At 30.4% G+C, this 25,837-nt stretch overlaps 1 protein-coding gene across 1 annotated transcript in view; it reads right to left on the reverse strand.

Moving 5' to 3' along the window:
- LOC142320865 (semaphorin-1A-like) overlaps positions 1–25,837 on the reverse strand; it is a 465,152-nt gene that overhangs the window by 246,641 nt on the left and 192,674 nt on the right. The window contains exon 3 of the mRNA XM_075358842.1: positions 9,586–9,648. Coding sequence (XP_075214957.1) covers positions 9,586–9,648 — 63 coding nt within the window. The remainder of the gene's footprint in view (positions 1–9,585; positions 9,649–25,837) is intronic.

Below are 25,837 nucleotides of genomic sequence, written 5' to 3' on the forward strand. Positions count from 1 at the left end.
GTACATTAATAGATACTTTTCTTTATGACATGTACTGTATTTAAATTCAATCTATTTACACAATTCCATATACAAATTACAGATATTTAAGTATATAATAATCTAATAGTATAGGTAGATTACATAAAATGGAAGAGGGTTTTTGTTTGTTCGGGATAAACAAAAAACTACTCGATCAATCGCAACCAAATTTTTATCCATGTTTCTTAGCATAAATGATAAAGGTTTTTAGATATACTTCATCTCAAAAGATTTCGAGAAAAAAATATGTAGTAGTGGAGATTTTCCGGTAGAAGTACAAACTTTAATAAATTGAATTAATGACTTGTGAGTCTCTATTCCTGTATGAGTTGGGCTTCAATTGAATGATTTGAACCAACAATCGAATGAATAATATTACAAAAATAATAGAATTAAATTTACTTTAAATTAAATAATATTAAATAAATTTAAAAAAAATTCTTTTTAAGAATAATGAGCTTCCCGTGGGTACTGAGTGTGAGGCTAATATGCTGAGGTATACGAGCACATAGTAGGAGGCTAGACCAATCATCACCATCAACAGGCAACAAACAAGGTGCCCGTGGGGCGCTTTGGCTTTGGGAGATCCAGTGGGGTGCTTTATAATGTCTCTGAAAACAATCGTCCGGTTTTCAGAATTCAAACCGGGAATTTGTTAGGTTGAAGCTAACTTTTGTATGCATTAGGTACTCTCACGGTTATTCGGAAATGTATATACTTGTATATACATTACTCGTAAATATAAAATTTGTCTTTTATCGCATCACACAAGAAACAACTGACCGATTACTTTAAAATTTGCAGGATAGATACGTTTTTATTATTCCCGGGAAGGTTTTAAGCCATCGGCCGAGGTCCTAGCTCCCTTGAAGATTAAGGTATTAAAAATATTCATTAAGGAAAAAATATATTAAGCTTTTTACTTCATTATTATATTCCTGCCAGCATGGCAAAGAAATAAGTTATGAATATTTTCGTTGTCAAAGGTGTGTGTACTTTGGTTATCATAGATACTATTACTCTATCTTTTGTAATTTAGTTTCTTTTTCAAATTTCTATGAAGCCTGAAAAGTATAATTACTGTTTATCAGTATTATTAACACAACTATGAGGATAACATAAACTGCAGGGTCCAGGGGATGGAGCCCTCGGGCAGACGGGAATGGCGCCGAAGCAAGCTTAGGGTATCCAGGGAACCGGCCTCTCCTACAAATTGGGAATGGCGAGCTTAGCGAACTCTTCGGTCATGGGGTAGGCCCCTTGGCCCGGGAGGCCTCTGAGTTAGCTGCGAGATTCGCCCGGGCTGATCTGAGCCCAAGGATCCAGGTTCTGGCTAAATGGGCCGGCTAGTAAAGTATAAATGTTATAATTACAATAGTAATGCGTTTCAGATACAATGTCATAATAAGAAATAGTGCAAATGTTACAAATATTAAATGATAAAGTACAAATGTTGTAATACATACAATACAAATTATGTTTTAATACATACAAATTATTAAATGTAAAATAAAGTGATATTTAATAACTAGTAGATATTTAAGTATACAATAGTGAAGTACAACATTTGCAATATTTTAATAAGAAATAGTAAAAATTTAAAAAAGTACAAATGTAATATACGTAGTAAATAAATGTTAAATAAGAGAAATTCAAATTTTGTGACAATGTTTTAACCAAAATTTTTTTACGGTTTCCTTTCATTCTTGATAGCAAACACTAAGAAATTCCTTCTACATTTAAGGAGAAGAAACGATCGGAATAAAATATTTGTAAAGGATAGGTACGCGCTTTTCCAGTAGTGAATGCCTTTCATATCCATATCTTCTCCGAGAAAAATTTTCAAAAAATTTCAATTCGGATGGTATTTTTTTCAGATAACTTAAATTGAAGATTATTAAAACAAAGAATTATGGAATCAACGGTTAATGTTTGAAGATAATTTCATCATTCTTAATATTTGATCGTTATAATATAATAATAATACGTAATCTGATGTCATTCATATTTGACATATTTTTGCGAGAAATTTCAGGGAAACGGGTTAGAAAATTTAAGTAAAAAGAAAAAAAACATACTTCTACATAATATAAAATAATTTATCCACCTTATCTGTCACGTGAGATATTTATTCACTGAAAATAAATAATTAACCTGTTTTGAAAGATCTTTCACTAGCGGTATAACACGTCATGAGGAGCTTCAAAATATTAAGATTAATGAAATAATACATGAGCACAAATTTATTAATAAAAAACAAAAAAATATAACTACACAAAACGGTAAATATACATGATGATATCGTATCGTTCATTGTGTGCAGACGAGTTTTCAGGGGCGCAACCTTATTTACCCGACCAAATATTATTGAATTAGAAAAATAATTTTTTACGATAAAAGACATTATTTTAGTTAAAAATATTAGTTTAATACCGTTAAGGCTACATTTTACAATAGGTTTAACTAAAAATTAGATATATCTTTCAAATTATTTTTAAAGACAATGTAAATTTAGAATTTTTTTTGAGTATTAATAAATATTCCGTTTTTATAAAACAGAATGTCACATTTCTACTACATTCTTGAAGGAATTAACTCACGGATAGTAATAGTTAACGTTGCTTCTACCCATAATATTTATCAAGACAGGCTCTTCTCATCTTCACCTCTCTTATTAACGGCAAATTCTTTGTACACAATGTTTTATTGTAGATCAATACATATCTATACTATTATATAAGAAGGAAGAAGGTTTTGTTTCTTTGGATAAACAAAAAAATTATCCGATCAATACAACCAAATTTTTACCCTTGTTTCTTGGCATAAGTGAGAAGGTTTTTAGATATGTTTAATCTTAAAAAATTTAAAAAAATATATATATATTTACATAGTAGTGGAGATTTGCCGGTTGAAGACAAACTTTAATTAATAGTGGACTATGAATGTTTATCACTGTGTGATCTGGGTCTGAACTGAATGATTACTAATATATAAAATCCATTTTCTAGATATTTTGAAATTCCGAGTTTCAAGGGTTAAAATGGATTTTTGAATTTTTTTCAAAACATTGTTAGTTTTTTAATTTCTCAAAAAATGAAGAATCAACCTGATATTTGGTAAGGTCAATCTTCATGTTAATAAAACCAGTTTCTACATTTCCTGTGAAAGGGAATGAAGGAAAGTCAAAAAAATGTTGAACAATGATTGTAAATTTTCCCAATGCCAACTATGTACTAAATGAGAAACTAAAACGTAAAACCATGTAGTACACGAGATATTCAGTAGATCTAAGCTTGCAAATACTCTTCAGATAAATATTTAAAAACTATTTTCGGGTTTTATTAATTGCGGTTTTTTTAAGGGATGCGAAAGAATACAGCGCTGTGGGTCAATGAAACCAGCCACTGCCATCATTATTGTATGTGTTACTGGCTGCACTTGCTTCCGGTTACTAAAAAAACATAAAATAAAAAGATTGACTGCTATGGTAACATAAGTAATATATATAGCGCGGGAGAAGCTGCGGCGGGGAGCTAGTTTTAAATAAAATTAAAGTTCTAAAGTTTAGAATCAATATTTAAAAAACGTAGTAAATAATTGAAATCAATAAATTCTCCATCCTTGTTTTAATTTCGAATTCTGATATCGATGTAAATTAGTAGTAATTTTCTGGTGATTGATAATTTAATATCGAGTTCAAGAAGTTTACACTAAAAGAAAAACTGAAGTATTAATTTTTAATATTTTATAGGTTTTTAAAAATCGGTTCTATATATTTATTTAACATCTTTTTTACATAATTTAACCTAAACAAATTTGATATAGACAACACATACATGAACTTATTTGTACGCCTATTAAATTTCATACACACATTTTTTTTAAATGAAAAGTACATACAATTTTATTTCATTAATAACTTCTGATATTTTTTAATTTTTACAAATTGTTATTGAATTATTATTAATTTTATTTTTTTTTACAATCGGAGGTTAATAATTATCAATAAATCAATATATTTAAATTAAAAAAAAGGTAAAAAAAAGAGATGAAGTCTGATTTGGACCGACGTGGCTCCACCTTATAAGTTCTAAATATTTCATTAATTAAAATTTTATTTGGCTATAAATCTGGAACCAATGAAAATAAATTACCTACCACTTGTGATATATCGTTAAAAAGCTTTCAACCAGGGCTTATTACTACAGTTAAGAAAAATTCCAATTTCAAATGTTTTGAATTTTGGGGTTTTTTGGACACTTTTAGTCCAGTTGATTGAAATGAAAGGGGAGAAGCACAATTAGATGTTATAACAGTCCTAAATCCAAAATTTCAACATCCTACGACTAATGATTTTTGAGTTATGTTACGTATATACGTACATACATATGTACAGACGTCAGGCCGAAACTAATCAAAATGGATTCAGGGATGGTCAAAATGGATATATATCCTTTAAATTTGAACACCGAAATTCTTCGCGTTCACAATACTTCATTTGTTTCGTACAAGGAAGGAAAAATATAAAAAAATAAAGAAAGCGAAAGTTGTATTAATATTTTTTTCAGCATCAATAGGATTTTATTAAATGTATACAGTACCAAATCTAAGCTGGGTAACTCAAAAAATATTTACTATAAAACAAAAAAAAAAAAGAATAAGTATGTACCTTCAAGTAAGTATATGTAAAAAGCTGAAAACGTTTTATTCAAAATGATAATAATTTGTTAAAATAATTTTTTAGATTAATTAAATTTCGTAACGTGACCTATAATTTTCTTTAAACGTCTATAACATTAAACGAATAAAGAATGACTTTCACAATTGACTTTACGTATGTGTTTTTTTATAATAATAATTTAACAAAAAGTGGAAAGGAATATATATTTCACTAATATATTAGCGAAATAAAATTAAAAAGGATAAGATCAAGAAGGTAGAGAATACATAAACCCTTTACATTTTTGTAACACTGTCAGGAAAGGAAAATATGTATTAGTATTTGATATAATCCTAAGAAAAAAAAAAAAATTGAAATTCAAAGAATAGCGTATACTGAAAAAGAAGAATGTCTCTCACGAGAATCAAACTGACGTGTTTGGAATTGACTCCCACTTCTTGAGACCCCCTTGAGTACTTCTAGTGTCACATGAGTACCTAACTTACTGTCCTGGAAAATACACTACCGTAATAAACTAAAGAAATCACTACACGAAGTGCGTTAGTTCTTGTCACGCACGACGTATGTACATGTGTATGCTTTTGTAACTAGACGTATATATCATGTACTTTGTAGGCGCGCACGTGTGTGTATCAATCTTTTCGCGGCAACGATCGCGTGGTATTCAAATTTAACAGTTATCATAATATTAAAAAATTTGAACTAATTGAATGAAACTAAAACGAGTTTATTTCGATAGAGTATTACGCACTTTTCGATTACTACTTTAAATTCGGAATTAAAAATTATACGATTTTAGAGGTTATTACATGTATTTTATGTTTTATTTCTTATACAATTTACCGAATCTTTAAATAGAATTACATTAAAACAGTATTAAATAAAACAGTTAACAGTAATTTGCAATTAATTTTCACTACTAATAAAGAAAATCTACATTATATATATACATAAATACATAAGACATTATATACATAATACATTATACAATATATACATAAGACATTATTATGGAACAATATAAACAAGCTAAGGAGCATATTAAATTAAATCACGTAATTTCTTAATCGGTCTTTATAAAACTACTTTTAATTTTCAGCAATTAATTTTTACATTCGGTCGCCAAAAGGATTGTGACAAATAAAATTTTTGGCTAAAAGTAACACGTCAGTAAACCATCCAAAGATACAATTCACCCATCTCATATACAATTTTAATAATATGAATCACCTCTCCCAACACAAAGCAATTAATTAACAAAAAGAAAGATAAAAAATGACAAACAATAAAGGCAGAAAAGATTTTAGTTCTTCAAGTGAAGTCACAGATATTAATGTCAAATAAAGGCAAATAAAAGCAAGAGTCAGAAAACAGCAGTCAACGAATTCTCAGCAGAAAAACCAGACCCCCGACTCACGAGTCAACCATCATCTTCAAAATATGCCAAATTTTTAAAATAAATCCTTAAAGTTTAAACTGTCTTTATCATAATAACCACTGTATCAATACACGAGGAATGGGTCCAATGATCATCTGTGCCCTCAAAGAAAAACGAGGTCCAGGACGTATAGCCTCCTCGATCTTCGTACTTCCTCACGTTTGTCAAGTAGATTCAGCGCCAGATGATTCACACGCTTGTCCAACTTTGATACGTAGGCCCTACTGGTTTTCCGTATCTCCTCACGAACACGTGGCACCCCAAGATGCTCATGCATCTCATCGTTCCTAGCGAACCATGGAGTCCCTGATACTACCCTGAATACCTGGTTTTAGAACGTTGGATGATTTGAATGTTACTGTCCCCATACGTGGGCACCATACCTCCATACTAGTTTCAGGAAAACCTTATAAAACAATAATTTATTCGCAAGAACAAATGACAATGACACCGTTTTATTGGTATCAAGGAGCCAGTACATACGTGCAAGTTTAGGATTCAGTTATCTCCTCTTCTCTAACGAGATCCTTCCAAGTCAATCAATATCTAAATCAAGATTTAGATATAACCCTAGGTAAAGTACTGTGTCCGCATCAAGGATGAAAGGATTGTCCAGTTGAATCAGAGAGCAATTATTCCTCCTCATGGTAAATTTCACGTGGTTCGATTTGGCAGGATTGATTTCATCCTCCATCTACGCAGCCATTCGTTGATAAGGTGAAGTGCAGGTTGCAGTTTGCCCGAGACAAGGTTGGGTTCACGATTTACCGACAAGATGCTGTGTCGTTTGCGAAAGATACAACTGTGATATCTTCTGTATTGCGAAGATCTGCAATGCATATTTAATATAGAATCGGAACTAACATAAATTTAAAAAAATGTAAGCATTTTAATTCTAAGTCAAAACATTTATTATAATTATTTTTTTCCAGATATAATTATATCTATACAACATATATATATATATATATCTATCTAGATATAGATTGTTATACAACAAACTCGATGTTTGGGTGCCATATGATTTAACAATGTCAAATTTAATAGATTGAATTTCGATTTCTGAGTCTTTGCTAAAACGGTAAGAAATCGAACCATTTTTGAAATGACTCATTTCAAAAATTAGATCACGTACAATTTAATAACGAGCAAGAAAAAATCGTGATCGAAGCGAGTTGGAGCTCCGCAAACGGTGGAAAAGCCAGGGTTGACGCTATGAAAAGTGATGTTGTGTGTGGTGGGATTGGAAAGGAATTGCTCAGTATGAGCTAATACCGTCCAGACAAACGATTGATTCTAATTTCTATTGTCAACGACTGGAAAGATTACGATAAGCAAATGAAATAAAGCGACAATAATCAATAGGAAAAATGTCGTCTTCCATCACGGCAACGCCAGAAACCCATATATCTTTTGTGATTCATAAAAAATTAAGACAACTTGGTTGAAAAGATCTGATATATTTATTGTAAAGTCCCATCCTTGCACCGTGAGACTCTTCTAGATCTTTAAAAGAGGCTTATGAAAATAAGTTATCACAGTATTTTACCTCAGTTCTCAGGATTATGATTTTACCTCAGAAATAGAATACGGTGGTCGCTGAAAACGACACACATTTGATTTAATAAACCTCATTTCAAATATATAAAAAAAACAACCTTGTTTTACGTTTGCATTAAAATACGAAAAAAGGTTTTCTCAAACCCATAAATAAACAGTTTTCTACCAAATTTGGACAATTTTATTTCAATTAAAAATCGAATTTCTGAAATTTTTGTGCTTTCTTAAATCTTTTACTTCATTTATATCAAAGTTTTCACAATAAGTCAATTTGTACAAATTTAAAAATATGCTTTTCGACTTTTTTTTAATACTTTTATTTATAGTAGCATCCATAATTCATTTTTAATCAATCAATTGTTAACAATTCATTTTCAGCAAGTCATTAGCGACTTAGTAAATATAACTGTACCGGTAAATTTGTAGTCTTGAAGAAACTCAGGTCGACTACTCGTGAGACGTGAGGTTAATTGAAACCCAACTACCAAAGAACACCGGTATCCACGATCTAGTATTCAAATCCGAATAAAAGTTACTAACTTTATTAGGATTTGAACCTGAGAATTTCGACTTCGAAATCAGCTGTATTACGACGACGAGATTACCACTAGACCAACCTGGTGACTTTTCGACTTTGTTTTGGATTTTACATCTTTTTTTTTCATAAACAGTAATACTTAGGATGTACAGTAATAAGGCTCATTATTTTTCAGGTTAAAAAACATACAAACCATCAGTTTAGGGTATGACCCAAGAATTTCAGTACAGCTCATTTTACTACTGGAATTCTCAGGTTTGAATCCTAATAAAAGTAGTTGGTTTTATTTGGATTTATTTGACACCGGTGTTCTTTTGCGGTTGAGTTTCAATTAACCACAAGTAGCAGGTATGGTCGGCCTGAGACTATACAAGACTACACTTCAGTCACACATTAAAAGCAAGGGATCGACTGCCTACGGATCTCGAATCCAGAAAGCTGCATGAGATATGGAGACTTTTGGAATATTCATAAGGAACTAAACTGCTGGAACGAAAATCATGAGGAATTCTTTACTTGCTGTAACTCGACCAAAGAATTTCTAAACCCATGTTTGTTGTGAACTTTTCAAGTTTTTTTAATCTGAGGAATACACTTTAAAATTCTGTTAGAACGTCCTGAAATACTGTACAAATAACTAGATTTGAAAACGGAAATAATTATAATAAACATATAGCATTTTGATACAGAATCGCAATACTTACATTTTTCTAGATGATTTATATGTTATAGATTTATTAAAAAAAATTATTATTATTTTATCGATTTATTTTAATTCTGTTATAAGCGTTTTTAAAAATTTGTCTGATGATTACCAAATAATTTAGAGTTCTAATATTGGCAGAGAAAATTGATTTTTTAATACTTTTAACTGTTTTTTTGATAATTGTTTAATAAAATATTATGAACTATAAAAAAAAAAACAACCAAACAACAGTAAATTATGTGTTAACAGTGGAAAATATGCAAATCCTATGATGTGAGTGTTCCAAAATCTAAACTAATAATCGAGAGGAAAGTAAACTATAGATGGAACTGAGCTACAATTATGTTTGTTTTTTTCTCAAAAAATTATTTTATGAAATTTTTCATGACTGTGAACAAAGTAATTCCGGATCTACACGAATTTATACGAATGGTTTACAGTGATTTAATTCAAAAGATACCCTGTAGAGCTTAGCAGAAACTTTCCCTCTGTTGTAGTTATAAATATGTTTCTCATACGACGAAACATAATACCTTTCTTTGAAATAAGTTATAAATGATTTACATTAATATCAAGGAAAATTTATTTAATTAAATTTAAAAAGAAAAACAGAACAATACAATGAAAGATATTTAACATACCTCATCTTTCCCCTTTACAACGCACATCTTAACGGTATCGTCAGGCGAATACCAAACCAGCCTCTGAAACAAATAAAACAAACATATTAAATAAATGTAATTATTATTTAAAAAAACAAGAAACAAAATCATAGCAGGCTACTTTATTTATTCAAAGATGAACGTAAATTTTAAACTGATTGGTAACATTATAACAATAACAAGTCTATTTTAATTTTTAATTTAGTGTAGTTGATTTATGTGTCTTTCAATTCAATATTTATTGATAGATTGTAAAAAAGGTTTTGCTCCTTTTTCGTTATAATTTTCTCATTCTTCTTTCGATTAGAGCTTTTTAGATCTCGTTGCACTTTCTTCATTACATCTTTTTTCCGTTGTTTCCATTGCGTTTACCTTCTTGCCTAGAGTGCTTGTTTTTGCTTTTCTGTAAATTTTCTGGACCTGTTCTTTGATTTTTTACTTTCATCTAGTTTGAAATCCTCAACAGTTTTCCGAAAATCTATTCTATCTGCTATTATTTTATCCAATTTTTATTTAGTTTTTCTAGCTCTTGGTTTACTTCACAGTGCTACTCTAATTTTGTTTTTCTATCTTTGAAAAAGTGAAATAAATTAAGAAAATGGAAAAGTTCCATGAGACTTCAAAAAGAGTGTTTTAGTCGTGATAGCAAAGAAAGCAGGAGCAGGTAAATGTGAAGAATACAAAATAATTAGTTTAACTAGCCTTGCATAAAAAATGTGTACTAGTATTCTGTAGAGGAGGAATTTTTACAGTAGAATTGAGAGGATATGGAAGAAGTGTTAGGAGAAGACCAATTTCGTTTCAGGAAAAATATAGGGACAAGGGAAGAAATTTTAGCACTCAGATTAATAATATAAGGAAGATTAATAAAAAATAAACCAACATACTTGGCATCTGTAGACCTGGAAAAGGCATAACGTAGACTGGAATAAAGTGTTTTAAGCCATTTTAAAAAAATTAGGGTTCAAAGACAGGGATAAAAGAACGAATTCTAACATTTACAGGAACCAAACAGCAACAGTAATAATTGAAGAACATAAGAAAGAAGCCGTAATAAGAAAGGGAGTCCGCCAAGAATGTTACCTATCCTTGTTACTTTTAAATCTTTACATAGAACTAGCAGTTAATGATGTTAAAGAACAATTTAGATTTGGAGTAACAGTACAAGGTGAAAAGATAATGATGCTACGATTTGCTGATGATATAGTAATTCTAGCCGAGAATAAAAAGGAATTACAAGAAACAATGAACGGCATAGATGAAGTCCTACGCAAGAACTATCGTATGAAAATAAACAAGAAGAAAACAAAAGTAATGAAATATAGTAGAAATAACAAAGATGGACCACTAAATGTGAAAATAGGAACAGAAAAGTTTATGGAGGTAGAAGAATTTTGTTATTTGGGAAGTAAAATTACTAAAGGTGGACGAAGCGGGAGCGATATAAAATCCCGAACAGGACAGGCGAAAAGAGCCTTCAGTCAGACAAATAATTTGTTTACATCAAATATTAATTTAAACGTCAAGAAAACATTTTGAAAGTATATGTTTGGAGCGTAGCTTTACATGGAAGAGAAATTTGGACGATCGGAGTACCTGAGAAGAAAAGATTAGAAGCTTTTGAAATGTGGTGCTGTAAAAGCACCACATTTCATTGCTGGAAAAGGTTAAAAATCAGATGGGCGGATAAAGTGACAAATGAAGAGGTGTTGCGGCGAATCGAAAGAAGCATTTCAAAAAATATTGTTAAAAGAAGAAACATACTTATGGGCAACCTGGAATAATCGCTTTAATATTGGAGGGATAGGTAGAAGGAAAAATTTGTGCAGGCAGACAACGTTTGGAATATGTAAAACAAATTGTTAGAGATGTAGGATGTAAGGGGTATACCGAAATGAAACGACTAACACTAGATGGGGAATCTTTGAGAGCTGCATGAAATCAGTCAAATGACTGAAGACAACAAAAAAGGTGAGATACGTAATTGCTTTGTAAATCTATTGTCACTCATTCTATAAATACGGCAAAAAACCTAATTCTTCTTTTTCGCATTTCTGTTTCTAAATATCCGCCTTAATTTAAAATTTCAAAATGAAAAAAAAGAAGAAATTAACAAAAAGAAATTCCTGAATTTCATTTCTTGGTAAATTTCTTTGTTAGATTTAACCTATCAACTTCCTCTGTTCTTTTGGATCCAAAATTCTTCCTTAAGATTCCGTTTTCTTCTTTTAAAAGATCTCTTCTTATAATAAACTTTCCTGAAACGCTTTATAATAAACTTTATAAAACGCTTCTGGGTAAATTACTGATTTGTAGTGTCGTAGTTTAGCTTCGTAGCTTAAGGATTTCTTATTGTAAACATCCGCTGTCAGTCTATAAGCTTTTTCCATTTTACGAATCCTACTTACATTATCATTTACTTTATCGAAAAATATTAAAATAATAATAATAATAAATAAAAATTAATTAGTTTAGTAACTTTACCAAAAAAAATAAAATGTTTTATTTGGAGGGATAATATTGAAACTAAAGGAATCTGATTTCTAAGTTATTTTAAAAATTAGTTTTATGTTGAACAAGCAAGCCTTTTCAAATAGTATATAATCTTCATGTCTTTGCACAAATCAGTCACTCAGAGTTTTATTTTCAAATTTAATAAAAACAGAAAACAACTGAATGTAATACAGTTGCAAATTCGATTTTTTTTTAAACGACTGCCCAAAAAGAAGTTTAATGTATTTAGACGGAGTATGTATGTATGTTCCATCATAGTAGCTCAACGTCTGAACCGATTTATATGTATTACTCCGCGTTGGGATCCTTACATTACCCGAAGTGTCACAATATAAATATAAAGTAGGCAATATAAATACGTATATATATATATATATATATATATATATATATATATATATGTATATGTTTAAATAAATTTAAAAAAGTTGAAAAAAAAAATTATACAGAGTGATTTTTTAGTCCTGTTACCTAATAGTTAATGTCTAGTAAATTTTTTCTAAGAAAGGAAATTTTTTTTTTGTGATACGAAGTTGGTAGCGCTACTCAACCGGTATAGATACGGCAGTGTGAGTTGATTCTCCTTGAGCTGCGTAAACTTTTGTGCCGTTTCCGGTCGTGTTACGAACAGAATGTCTTTTACCAAAGAACAACGAGTTTTTATTCTTGAACAATATTTTGCTACGAAATCGTACGCGAGTGTAAAAGAATCATTTCAGATTAAATTTTTTGGTGTTCCTTCGCCAGAAAAAATGTCAATTTCTAGGTTAGCAAACCGATTTCGAGAGACAGGTGGCGTTTGCGACAGAAAACATACTGGTCGACCAACTCACTCGCTTGACAGATGACGTTTTAGAGAATGTGAAAACAAGATTGGTCAATTCTCCACGGAAAAAATTACAAAAACTTTCCGTGCAAGTCGGTTTGTCATACTCGAGCGTTCAGAAAGCTGCTAAAAAATTGAAACTGTATCCGTATCGCGTACGATTAGTCCAAGAGCTTCAGCCTCCAGATTTAAACAAGCGATTGCAATATTGCCGTTGGTTTAGGTCTCTCGTAAATGATAACGAATCGTATTTTTAAACACATTGTTCTTTAGTGATGAAGCTTGGATCCATCTCAATGGTTATGTAAACAATCAAAACTATCGAATTTGGGAGGTTGAAAATCCTAACGCTTTACAAGACAACTCTTTGTATCCTGAAATTGATGTATGGTGTGCGATATCTCGTCATCGTATATCTCGTCATCGTCGTCGGATCCATATTCTTCGAATAGACAGTAAGTGGTGATGTGTACAGGAATATTGTGCGCTAATTTGTGTCCCTCCTGGAACCTCAAAAACGGTATTGCTTGTTTCAGGCGCTACATGCCACACGTCTCGCGAAACCATAGATTTTCTGCAAGAGTTCTTTGATGATCGAATAATAAGCAAGGGCTTATGGCCTCCAAGGTCCCCAGACCTCAAATTTCCTGACTACTTTTTGTGGGGGCTATATTAAGTCCGAGGCCTTCAAAAACAATCCTCACACTATTGATGAACTTAAAGTCATTATATTACAGACTTAATCACGAATATTTCCAATGCAACTCTTAAAAAGGTTTCTGCTAATATGCTGAAAAGAGTCCGTGCGTGTATAACCGCAAGGGGTGGGCATTTTGAGCATATTCTTTAACAATTATGTAAGTAATAGCTTTTTATTAAATCTCTTTTGTAAGTAACAAATACAATTTTTTATTCCACCGAAATTTCCCTTTCTTAAATTACATTTAAAATTGGGTAACAGGACTAAAAAATCACTTTGTACTACATGCAAAATTGTCAACCATACGCTCTTTAAGTATCCTATTATAGTAATTCTCCAGTATAAAAGAGCAATATTTGTCAGCAATGATTTTTTTTGGCGGTCGTGTCTTTTAATTCTAAATAAAATCAAAATGTCTCAATGAATCTCTTGTTTTACTATAGTAAGTTACAACTAGAATAAAGACAAAAAAGATAAATAATAAAACCCACAAGAATAGATAGAACTTCTGACTTTCCGTTTACAAAAATGGACCATAGATTACGAGTTATAAAGAATTTAGAGAATTTATTTAGTGAAAAATATGGAATGAACATAAATGAGAAAAAAAGTTTAATACAAAAAATGGTAAAAAACGCAGTTAAGTTATTTTAAATAGCTGAAATAATTTTTATTATTCCAGTAACAATAAACATTTTAATAGTAAGACATTTATAAAAAAAAATCTTCTGTACATATACCTAGAAATGAATCTAAAGAAGAAACTTTATCTTCTACACATTCTGAACAGGATAAAGCTCTCTATGAACTGGAAACTAGGATTTACAGGAAACAGAATGAAAAAAGACTTAAAGCATTAGAAATGTGGATGTGGAGAGAGAGAGAGAGAGAAAGTTGTACCAGACTAAATGGAAAATAAAATGAAAAATGAAGAAGTGATAAACACAGTCGGAGAAAGCAGGAAAGTACTAAAAACTATAAAAGCAGAAAAAGAAATTGGACAGGACACTGTATAAGAAAGAAGGTAGATAAGATAAAAGAAAGGAGAAATACCAAATAATAGACGACGTTAGGGCTGAAGGGAAGCACGAAAAAACTAGCGGAAGATCGAATAGCTTGGAAGCTGGCCATGTGCTAAAAGCTAGTAAGAAGGTTGCACACTAAAAGTGGTGATGCGTTCCATGTAATTTTTAATTTTAGAGGTACATTTTTTTTTTTATACATACATTTCCACAAATTTGATATAAGAGAAGACAAATAATTTTAAAAAACAAAATAATTAAAAGCGATTTCCAGAGACATATTGAACAATTTTTTAAATCTTTATTATTTAATTTTTTAAATTTCAGCTTTTAAAGTCTGCCCCAATTGAAAAATAAAAAAAGAAATATCAACTTTTAATAAATCCGTAATTTTGCGTTGATTTCAACAAGTAGGAATTTGAAGAAAAATTTAATAGTATTATTAAAATTGATTTTATTATTTTAATTTTACTAAGACTTAGTAATTTTATGTTTATTTAAAATAGTGGTAGCCCTAACAAAACTCTGTCGTATACAAACTGATAAAAAGTCAAAGGCAAAAACCTGCATTTTGATTAAATATGAAAACAACCTTAAACACCATTAACGTTTTATGTATTTTTAAATTTATATATTTTATATTCAAATTTCCCAACTTGATAATTTGCATGAAAATACTTTTTTCCCTTACCATTGAGGTTGGACCAGCGTCGAATACATAGCACAACCTCAGCGGTTGCCTCGCCTCAAACCCTTCGAGATCCCGCGGGATCCCACAAAGTTCCCCACAGGGGTCGTTCAGACAGCAGGTCGGGACTCTGTCTTTTCTTTGCCAGGGCTCAAATCAGGTCCCACCCGTGAGGAAGAGACTCAGCCAAAACTAAGGTCTTTTATTTACCTACAAACACGATGGTCCACGCGGTCAGTCGTCAAGAGCGGCTCACGTCAGCGAACCACCCTCTCATGAGCTGGGCTGTCCTCGGAAATCCCTACCTGCAGATTACTCACCTTCCCATTCCCTAGCTTCCTTTGCTTTGGTACCTAGTATTTTTGTGACCATTGTTGTAACCTGATACCATTCAGGTCAACCTTTCATCATAAATGGATAAATACAGTCTCATCATAAATACAGTCTCTTCAGGTGTTGTATCAGGAAGTCCTGTTCTTTGACAAATCTCGTCCCATCTGCTACAAATATAGATTGTATGTTCGGCAGTATCATTTTCATCGCAATATCTACAAGTCGGCGTAGCTCGCTTGCCAAACCGGTGCAGGTAGGCCCCTCAAACTCGCCGTGTTCGATAAACGGTTGGGAGAGGTGATAACCCACCTTACCAAAACTCCTCTGCACCCATCTGTCGACCCGTGGGATCAGTCTCCTGGTCCAGTTTCCGGTGATTGACGCAACCCAAGCCAACTGCCACTCGGCTTAGGTTAACAAATACTTAGAAAAACCGAATGATTTCAGTCTGTATATAACTATTCAATAACAATCTAGTACTAAGTGTTGATACCACATATAAAACACATTTTCAAATGAACTTGACAATGTAATTTTTTTAAAGAAATCTTTCATTGATGTATCTTAAAGAAACATCTTACAGAACATCAAAAAATTTACTCTGTAAAATATAACTTAAAAATGACAATAAATGGAAATTAATATGAACAATTTTTGAATATACAGTCAAAAATTAAATAACTAAAATAAATAGAATGTTTATAAAACACAGAAAATGCATAACAAATAAATCACATTAGAACAATAATAATCAAATAAGTTTTAACTAATATTTCTATGAACAAAAGACCTCACTCATTTTGCTCTGAATTTAAAAAACGGAGTTCTAGAACGAAATTTAAATAGAGTAAAACCCAAAATAAATTACAAAACTAACTGTCGATCGTAACTGACTAATGGAAGGTTAACCACGTCAAAAATTAACTTATTTTATTAACAAACAGCCTCAAGCTATGTCTTCTGGAACGACCAAATATCACTGATTATATACTAATTAACAAGAACTTCTCTATATCCCAAGTATATCATCATCATCTGGAGATTTATTTGGCGACAGGTCACTTACGCAGCAGGTCTCTATCCATTTCTGTCTAAAGTCTTCCCCTACGACTCCTTATAGTTTCCAAATTTTATCTCGTTTATTAATTTCATTTTTCTTCTTCTCAGCTTGATTTCTTCTTCTGCTGACTCTTCTGATGCAATTTTCAAGATTCCACCTACCTCCAACATGTCCTAATTAGTTTCCTTCTCTGTACTTTCCGCATGAGTGCTTTTTCTTCTTTAATCCTGTTCATTCCTCATTCCTCTATTCGTTTCTCGTTCGTCTGTTTGTTCTGTGTTTCTCATTCCTTAATTTATCGGTTCTTCGTAGTTTCTACTTTGTTCTCTATATCTACATCACAAAAGCCTCAATCGATGAAAATTTTTACATTAAAACACTTCGTTTCCGAGTTACTGAGCGAAAAATTTCGCTAGCTGTAAATTCTTTCCAAGTGTTTTTTTACCAAATCTTCTGCATTTATTAGTTATTTAACAAAGCTACTGTTCTACAAACCAAAAAAAAAAACTTGTTTTTCGAATTCGAAGTTTGTAATTTTCGTCAGATATCTTAAAAACTACTGGAGTTGTAATTCTGGAACCTGTTTCTTTCTATTTCCCTACTCAAATTACATAAGAAATCACTAACTTTACTCCTAAATTTGGGTTCCAAAAATTACATTAGGGCTTCATTTTATTAGAACTGAAATCCGGGTGAAATCTTTCAACAGCCGTAACTCAAAAACAAAGCGTTTCCAGTTTCCAGATTATAGTCTTATACATGTTAATAATAAAACACAAAAAAATTAAAATGATAACGATTTAAAATTGAATGAATTAAGTAACAAAATATTAATGTAAATTAATCTTAATAATGATATATTTATATCTACCACTCTCTCATCTTATTGTCTAATTCCAAAAAGTGACATCATCAGAATTTAAAATATATTATTCACTTTTGAAATGTTCATTTATTATTATTTTCACCGTCAGAACATTTCCTAAACGTTTCTTTGTTTCTTCGTGGGACGTTCTGTGTAATAAATGTAGAAAAAATTAAAGCTATCAACTAATATGTATCAAGCACAACTACTGATGTAGAAACTCCGTAAGGGATCGCGCACTTGACTCTTTCCAATAATTTTACTGACGTCATTTTGACGTAACAGACAAGCAAATAAATGTTAAACGAACGGTCTATTTAAAATATAGGAAATGGGTCAACAGAAGGGTACAATAAATAGATGTTTAAAAACTAACTGACGTTAGAAATAAACATCGATTGTAAAACAGACAGTATTTAGTAATTAAAGAGCAGCCTTTTTTTAAATATTTAAAAAAACATTCGTAAAGTACGTTAAAAAAATATATATATATATATTTTTTTTAAAAGGAAAAAAATAGGAAATAGTGCAACAGAATTTATATAATTCCACAAATTTTTTAAGAGAAATTAGATTAAAACAACAGGAATCCGATTTCGTGCCACAAAATACACCGGTTAATGTAAATCATATAAAATAATAACAACAATAAACAAAAGCAAATAATAATACTGTAAAAGTATTGAAACAATAAAAGGTGTTTGTACGACTTTGAAAGATTCATAAATTATTTTGTATACCGATAAACCTCAAATTACAATGACCTATAATCAAAATATTTTCTTAAAGTTATCATTTTAATATTTTTATTGTAGATTTAGCGTGGTTATACATACTATATAAATAATAATAATTTTTTCTCTAAATAACGTAAACTGTTAAAATATGAGTGTAATATTCTTAAAAGAAAACTAAAACAAAAAACCGAAAACATAATAGTAGTACATTGCGTGTAAAATGTTATCTGCAGACTTCAATTCCAAGAAAGGAAATAGACTAAGTCACGCTAACTATCTGCCTGCAGTATTTTAATAATTTAAGTAAAAAACAAAAAAAAAAATTATTTGATAGTAACCAGGTGAATCAAACAGATCCTGCATTATTTTTACACTTATTAGCCTGTTTTGTGAAAAGTAAATATCACGGAATATTCTTTTACTAATTGTAAAATAATATCATATAAAATAAAATACTATTTAAGTAAAAGGTAACGAAGAAAAAAGAAACAAAATTTATTAAAAATTTTCAATAAAAGAAGAGTTTTGTACATATAATTGTAATTACCAACAGAATTTCATAAATACCTTGAACGCTTTTTAAAATTGCATGACAATAAATAATATCTTTTCAATTCAAATCAGAATTTTTATGCATGATTATAGTGTTATAAATCTTTAAAAAACAAAAAAAAAAAATAAATAAAAATGATGATTTGAATATTAAATAAATTAAGTAAAAAAAATATGAATGTAAATTAATTTTAATAAAATGACATTCATCTACTACTGTCTCATCTTATTACCTAATTTCACAAAGTGGCATCATCAGAATTTTACACATTTTAATCACTTTTTACGTAATATTTAAAGACAACAATTTATCATAAAATTACACCATCTTGACCCCGTAGTGGAAGACACCCACCTTGTGACGATCCTGGTAGCCAAACCATCCTCTCCCTTCCTAGCCGTGATGGACTTTACCGGAGGTCGCCTTTTAGACGCTCTAAACTTGATAACACAACACAGTCATCAGTTTGGTCTCTTGTCAGGATGCCACCTATGCAAATGCCTTTGCAGACATTTCCATCAGTGAATTTACATAACCTACTATCGCTTTCGTATAGCCTCTTTCAACCAAGACCACCTACCATAACTTACAATCCTGAACTATCAAATTAACCGATTTGCGGAAGCGTGATTCCCGCGCCTTGTTCTAACACCGAAGGTTCCACAATAAAACTCTTTCTACATCTAACTTCAATTAGGCTTTTTCCTTTCTCTTTCCTGTTTAGCCTCCGGTAACTACCGTTTAGATAATTCTTCAGAGGATGAGTGAGGATGATATGTATGAGTGTAAATGAAGTGTAGTCTTGTACATTCCTCAGTTCGACCATTCCTGAGATGTGTGGTTAATTGAAACCCAACCACCAAAGAACACCGGTATCCACGATCTAGTATTCAAATCCGTGTAAAAATAACTGGCTTTACTAGGACTTGAACGCTGTAACTCTCGACTTCCAAATCAGCTGATTTGGGAAGACGCGTTAACCACTAGACAAACCCGGTGGGTTAACTTCAATTAGCTATGCACTCCAATCATTACTTGATTGGGTCTTAAACACCAAAAATAATACTCTCATATAAAAAAAAAAACAAGTGTAGATTGCAACAACGAAAATTTTGTTCTACAATTCAATTTACTCAAAGTACTACTAATTTCCTTAGAAATCAAGAAACAAATTTAATACGCCTGTAATGATTGTATAATTCTTTCTGTTTTTGAATAATTTATTTTTTGAAGAGAATATAAATTCCGTAAAAACTAGATGATGCCATTTTTTTTAATGAAACGGTTGTCACAGATTACGTAATAAAGAGGTGACATTGTTAAACTGCGAGTATATACATTTTTTATACTTAAAGTTCAAATCATTTTTTTACATCGCAACTTCAAATCAAGATGCAATGATAACAGAATAAGATGTAAAAAAGCAAACACTAAGTCAGAGAAAAAGTGAAATATAGTTACGTGGAATCGTACGTATATCAGTATACAATTATACGGAAAATTTCAAAAGTAGCTACAAAAGAGAGAACCTAATGAAGTTAATATTCGCAGATGATACTGTTCTATTGGAAAAAACTAAAGATGAATTAAAAGAACAGTATTTCTTTTAATTCATCTAATTAATTACTAGATAAAAATTCAGTTTTAAAATAAATAAGAGTAAATAAAATTAATACAACTTATCATTCCTTTAATTCCTAATTATCGAAAGCACGATAATAAATGTTGTAACATCTAGTTGTTCACCTCTCCTTTTGATTGCAATCGACTGAACCAAAAGTGTCCAAAAAAATCCCAAAATCCAAATACTCTTTGGATTTTGGACTTTTTCTTAACTGCAGTAATAAGCCCTCATTGAGAGCTTTTTAACGATATATCACAAGTGGTAGGCTATTTATTTTCATTGGTTCCAGAGTTATAGTCGAATAAAATTTTAATAAATGAAATATTTGATTTTACAAGGTGAAGGCACGTCGGTTCGAATCAGACTTCATCTCCTTTTTTTACCTTTATTTAATTTAAATATATTAATTTACTGATAATTATTAATCTCTTATTGTAAAAAAATATACAATAAATAGTAATTCAATAACAATTAAAAAAAAAATGATACATATCAGAAGTTATTAATGAAATAAAGTTTTATGTAATTTTCATTTAAAAAAAAGTCTATATGTTATTTAATAGGCGTATAAGGAAGCCCATGACTTCCTTGATATGGACACCACATTTTGTGTCCATATCAATTTTTTGAATTCAGAAAACTAAAAAATATATAAATCAGTATGACTAATTTGCTTTCCATTTTTCATACATATGAATGTATATTATAATCTATATTACAATAAAAATTACATTACTTAAGTACAGTAATTCATAAAAATCAACAACAAATAAAAACATTTTTATTATCTCTCGATATAAAACAGATAGGATAAAAATCAGCTACACGAAATGAAGTTAACTGTTATGATAAATATACCTGATTAAAGTTGTTAAAAAAAGTAATGAAAAAAACTTTAAATAAATAAATATATATATACGTAGTAACAAATTACAGTCACGTTAAAGTATCTAATAGTTAGCATTAACAAAACGCTAGAGAATATTTCCGAGTTGCCCTGATGTCATTTTTATTTTAATAGAGAAAGTTTGCATGTTTCATTTTTAAGGCAAAAAAATAAAAAAATAAAACATAAAATTTCATTACAGTACTTTACTCAGTTAAACATTAACTTTTTTCCATCTCTACAAGACGTTACAATGATTGATAGACCAATTTACATTCATGAATAAATAGTTAAAAAGACGTCACGCATACTCAAATTTTGCATTAAAATGCAAAGAAATACGAATTAAGTTATTTCTTTTGACAGTGAAACATTTTGTGAAGTTAATAGAAACAGTTTATTTATAATCCTATTAGAAAGAAAAATTATTTTTCATATTTTTTATCACGCTACAAATAATGCACATCGCAGTTTATCTACACTATGCCCTTTACAATTTATAAAAGGAAATAAGGTCTACGTATAAAACTGAATTTGCCAGAATTTACTCCGTGTATGTTGATTTTATTTATCATAATTTAAAAAAATGTTGACCTAATTTAATTAAGTTTTCTAGAAAAAATCGTTCAATTCATTACCTAAAAATGTAAGTGTTTCATATGAGTACTACTCAATTTAAAATACCATTTGGTAAAAAATAAATAAATATTACAAAGCAATAAGTATCTTTCTGGTTATCATTAACCTAAAGTTGAAACTGCTGGCTGGTAAAAATACCTAATTCAAAAAATAAAAGAAATATGTCGATTTGATAACGTAATAACTTTAGGCAGAATTTTAATAGTATTATTTTTAACCTTAGTGAAATCAGTTTTTCAGATAATTTATTTCAAAATTTTTAATTTCATATTCAACAATTGTTGGTAGATCGGATACAAAACGTTTCCTAAATGGATCAAGAGATAAAATATTAAAAATTAAAAAACTCGACTGCCAGAAAAAACATTGCTGACAAACGTTACTCGTTAATATAGGATTAAAGAGCGTGAGGGTGACAATATTGTATATATTCGTATTATAAATTTTTTTCACATTTTTTAAAATTTATATATATATATTTCTTTACATCAAAAAATTAATTTAAATGTCAGGAAAAAAATTTGAAATTATGTGTTTGGAGTGCCGCTTTATATGGAAGTGAAACTTGGACGATCGGAGTATGTGAGAAGAAAAGATTAGAAGCTTTTGAAATGTGGTGCTATAGGAGAATGTTAAAAATCAGATGGGTGGATAAAGTGACAAATTAAGAGGTGTTGCGGCAAATCGATGAAGAAAGAAGCATTTGGAAGAATATAGTTAAAAGAAGAGACAGACTTATAGGTCACATATTAAGGCATCCTGGAATAATCGCTTTGATATTGGAGGGACAGATAAAGGAAAAAATTGTGTAGGCAGGAAACGTTTGAAATATGTAAAACAAATTGTTAGGGATGTAGGATATAGGGGGTATACCGAAATGAAACGACTAGCACTGGATAAGGAATCTTGGAGAGCTGCATCAAACCAATCAAATGACTGAAGAAAAAAAAAATATATATATATAGTTTATGACACTCCCGCTCTATAATATAGAATAATTACTATTCAGAGCCCCCTGAATGAATTTAAAATTTTCATCGAAGTACAAATTTTCTTATCGATGTAAGACCAGATAAGAACTTAATCATTAAACAACCTAAAATGGCTGCTATTTCCACAACCTGAAAAATATATTTAAAGAAATTAAACTATCTGATGTTGGACTGGTCATCCATTATTTTATTTAATTAAATACAGCTATCGAATTAATTAATCTTTTGGTTTCACATTAATTTAGTAACAAACGTAACTTTGTATGCGATACATTCGTATGCGATGCAGCGTTGAATAAGAGGTATTTCTGAGTATATCAATTAATCTTTGTTCTGGTTTGGTTCCATCGTGATATGAATTAAACTAGCAAATACCGTTTGAATTTTGAAAATCGGACGATTGTTTGCAGATATATTATAAGAGCACCCCATTACACCTCCAAAAATAGCGCCTCTGAGGCATCCCGTTTGTTGCCAGTTGATGGTAATTGATCTATCCTCCCACGAGGTACTCGAATAACCTCACACGTAGTTTCCACGGGAAGCCCATTATTATTAAACAATTTTTTTAAAATTTATTTAATATTATTATATTTTATTTAACGTAAATTTAATACTATTATTTTTGTAATATTATTCATTCACTTGATTAGAATCATTCAGTTTAAATCCAGCTAAGACGGTGATAGAAGCTCACAGTTCACAATTCATTAAAGTTTGTGCTTTAGCCCGCAAATCTCCACTAATATATATATATATACATTAGCATTAATATAGCCTGTGAAACTCTCGGTAATAGCGTAAGGATTCCAACGTGGAGTCATACATTTAAATCGGTTCAGTCGTTGAGATGCTACGGTGGAACAAACATACATACATACACCCTAAATATATTACACTTTTTGGGCAGTCGTGTAAAAACATATAATCTGCAATAAACGCACAAAGACAATATTCAACATCTTCAGAAAAATAAGAAAGTGAATTCAAAGCATCGACGTTAACACCGGCAAAAGGGCGCCTGAAAAGCGGGTATACATACAATTTTTTTTAAATGACTAATTCACCACACGTATGCTCAGGATTTGCGCGTGGAAATATGAAGTAAAATATTTGTAGCCAATGAAAAATATAGTTCCTAATCGGAATTAAAATCCTGAACCTTCCGGAAGAAAGTTTAAAGATGCATTACGCATCATTCCGTCAGGGAGATTGGCAACTGACACTAATTTTTCGCACAAAGCTGCAAGTTTTTTCATTAATTTTCTTCAAGTTTCTATAAAAATATTTGGAATATCAAAATTATATTAGGTTATAATAATAATAATATATCATTGCGCGATAACAATCTGATATTGTGCAATGTTAGGTTAAACAAAAAAATTTTCAAAGATCTACGAAACGATGTAATGTTTCCTGTTGTTGTTTACTATGACACAATAAGAGGAACTTCCTCACAAAATAAATAAAAACAGAATCATCGAAATATGTGCAATTAGTCTCTCTCATACATATATATATATATATATATATATATATATATATATATATATATATATATATATGTGTGTGTGTGTGTGTGTCCGTATGCGCGCGGGCGCGTGTGTGTGGTAAAACTAAGATGTTTTCAGCAAAAACTAACTATGGAGAAAGATTTTTCTAACCAATTGAACGTTAAAATTTAACACATTATAGTCCATTTTTCCGGCATTTATTTTACAAAATTACGTCAGCACTTGCACAAACAACACAAATTAACAAATTTTTATTACCAAAAAGAGAAGCATGAAAATAACGTATAATTTCTGATGCTAGAATTTCAAGAACAGAAATAACAATTAAAATTGTTCATTTATATATTTTTTTTTAAATTTAATTCAGTTTGTACCCAGTAGTTTATATTCAGAAGCCAGGGAATATTTTTAAAATGAAGTTAAATCAATTTTGAAATCACATTTACTAATTTAATTAATAACATATGTTAATTATAATTTTTCAAAAATAACTTCGTATAGCTCCTTCAAATTTAAGGAGCTATTCTGGTTAAGCTAGTTTACAAAGTTATTCTAAAACCGGTTTGGACATACCGAATCCAACTCTGTGAATTACCAGCAATATCGAGATTATTCTACGATCCAGAATAAATTTGCGAGATACATTACACAGGCGCCGTAGTTCGTACGAAACAACGATAATCATGAATATTTAGGGTTACCGTGCGTTCGAGAGGAAATCTATCGATTTTCATCTAAGTACAAAATAAGACTTAACAACCATGCCGATCTTCGTGCCGGAGTGGTAGCTTCTCAGTCTTTGATTCGGAGGTCCTGGGCTCGAATCCCTGTCAGGCACGGCGTTTTACATATGCTATAAGTTTCCAATCTCGTAGGGCAAAATGATCAAAGCAGTTGATGACAATCACCTCAAAGAAAAATATACAACCACGTAAACAGTTATCTAGTTGTTAACAAGTAGAAAATGGGAAGTGTAAGGTAGTTGTTAAAGCGGATTATATTTAAAATGTTATTTGTTTCTGCGTTCTATTATTTTTTTATACTGTAATTTTATAGATAGTAATGGACATTATTATGTTGTCTAGTTCATTACTGGCTGGACTTTATTTATGGTTATGCTAACTTTGATTTACAGTTGATGTCTAGAATGTAATTAAGGTGTTTCAAGGGAAACTTCTTTATAAATTGATTGTCATAAAATTTACTTGTAGTTAATAATCTACGAAACCAAATGTAAATAATTTATATAAAATTAAGCATGATAATTTGTTACTATCA

This window comes from Lycorma delicatula, chromosome 3 (genome assembly GCF_047948215.1).
Source record: "Lycorma delicatula isolate Av1 chromosome 3, ASM4794821v1, whole genome shotgun sequence".
In the NCBI taxonomy this organism is placed as follows: domain Eukaryota; kingdom Metazoa; phylum Arthropoda; class Insecta; order Hemiptera; family Fulgoridae; genus Lycorma; species Lycorma delicatula.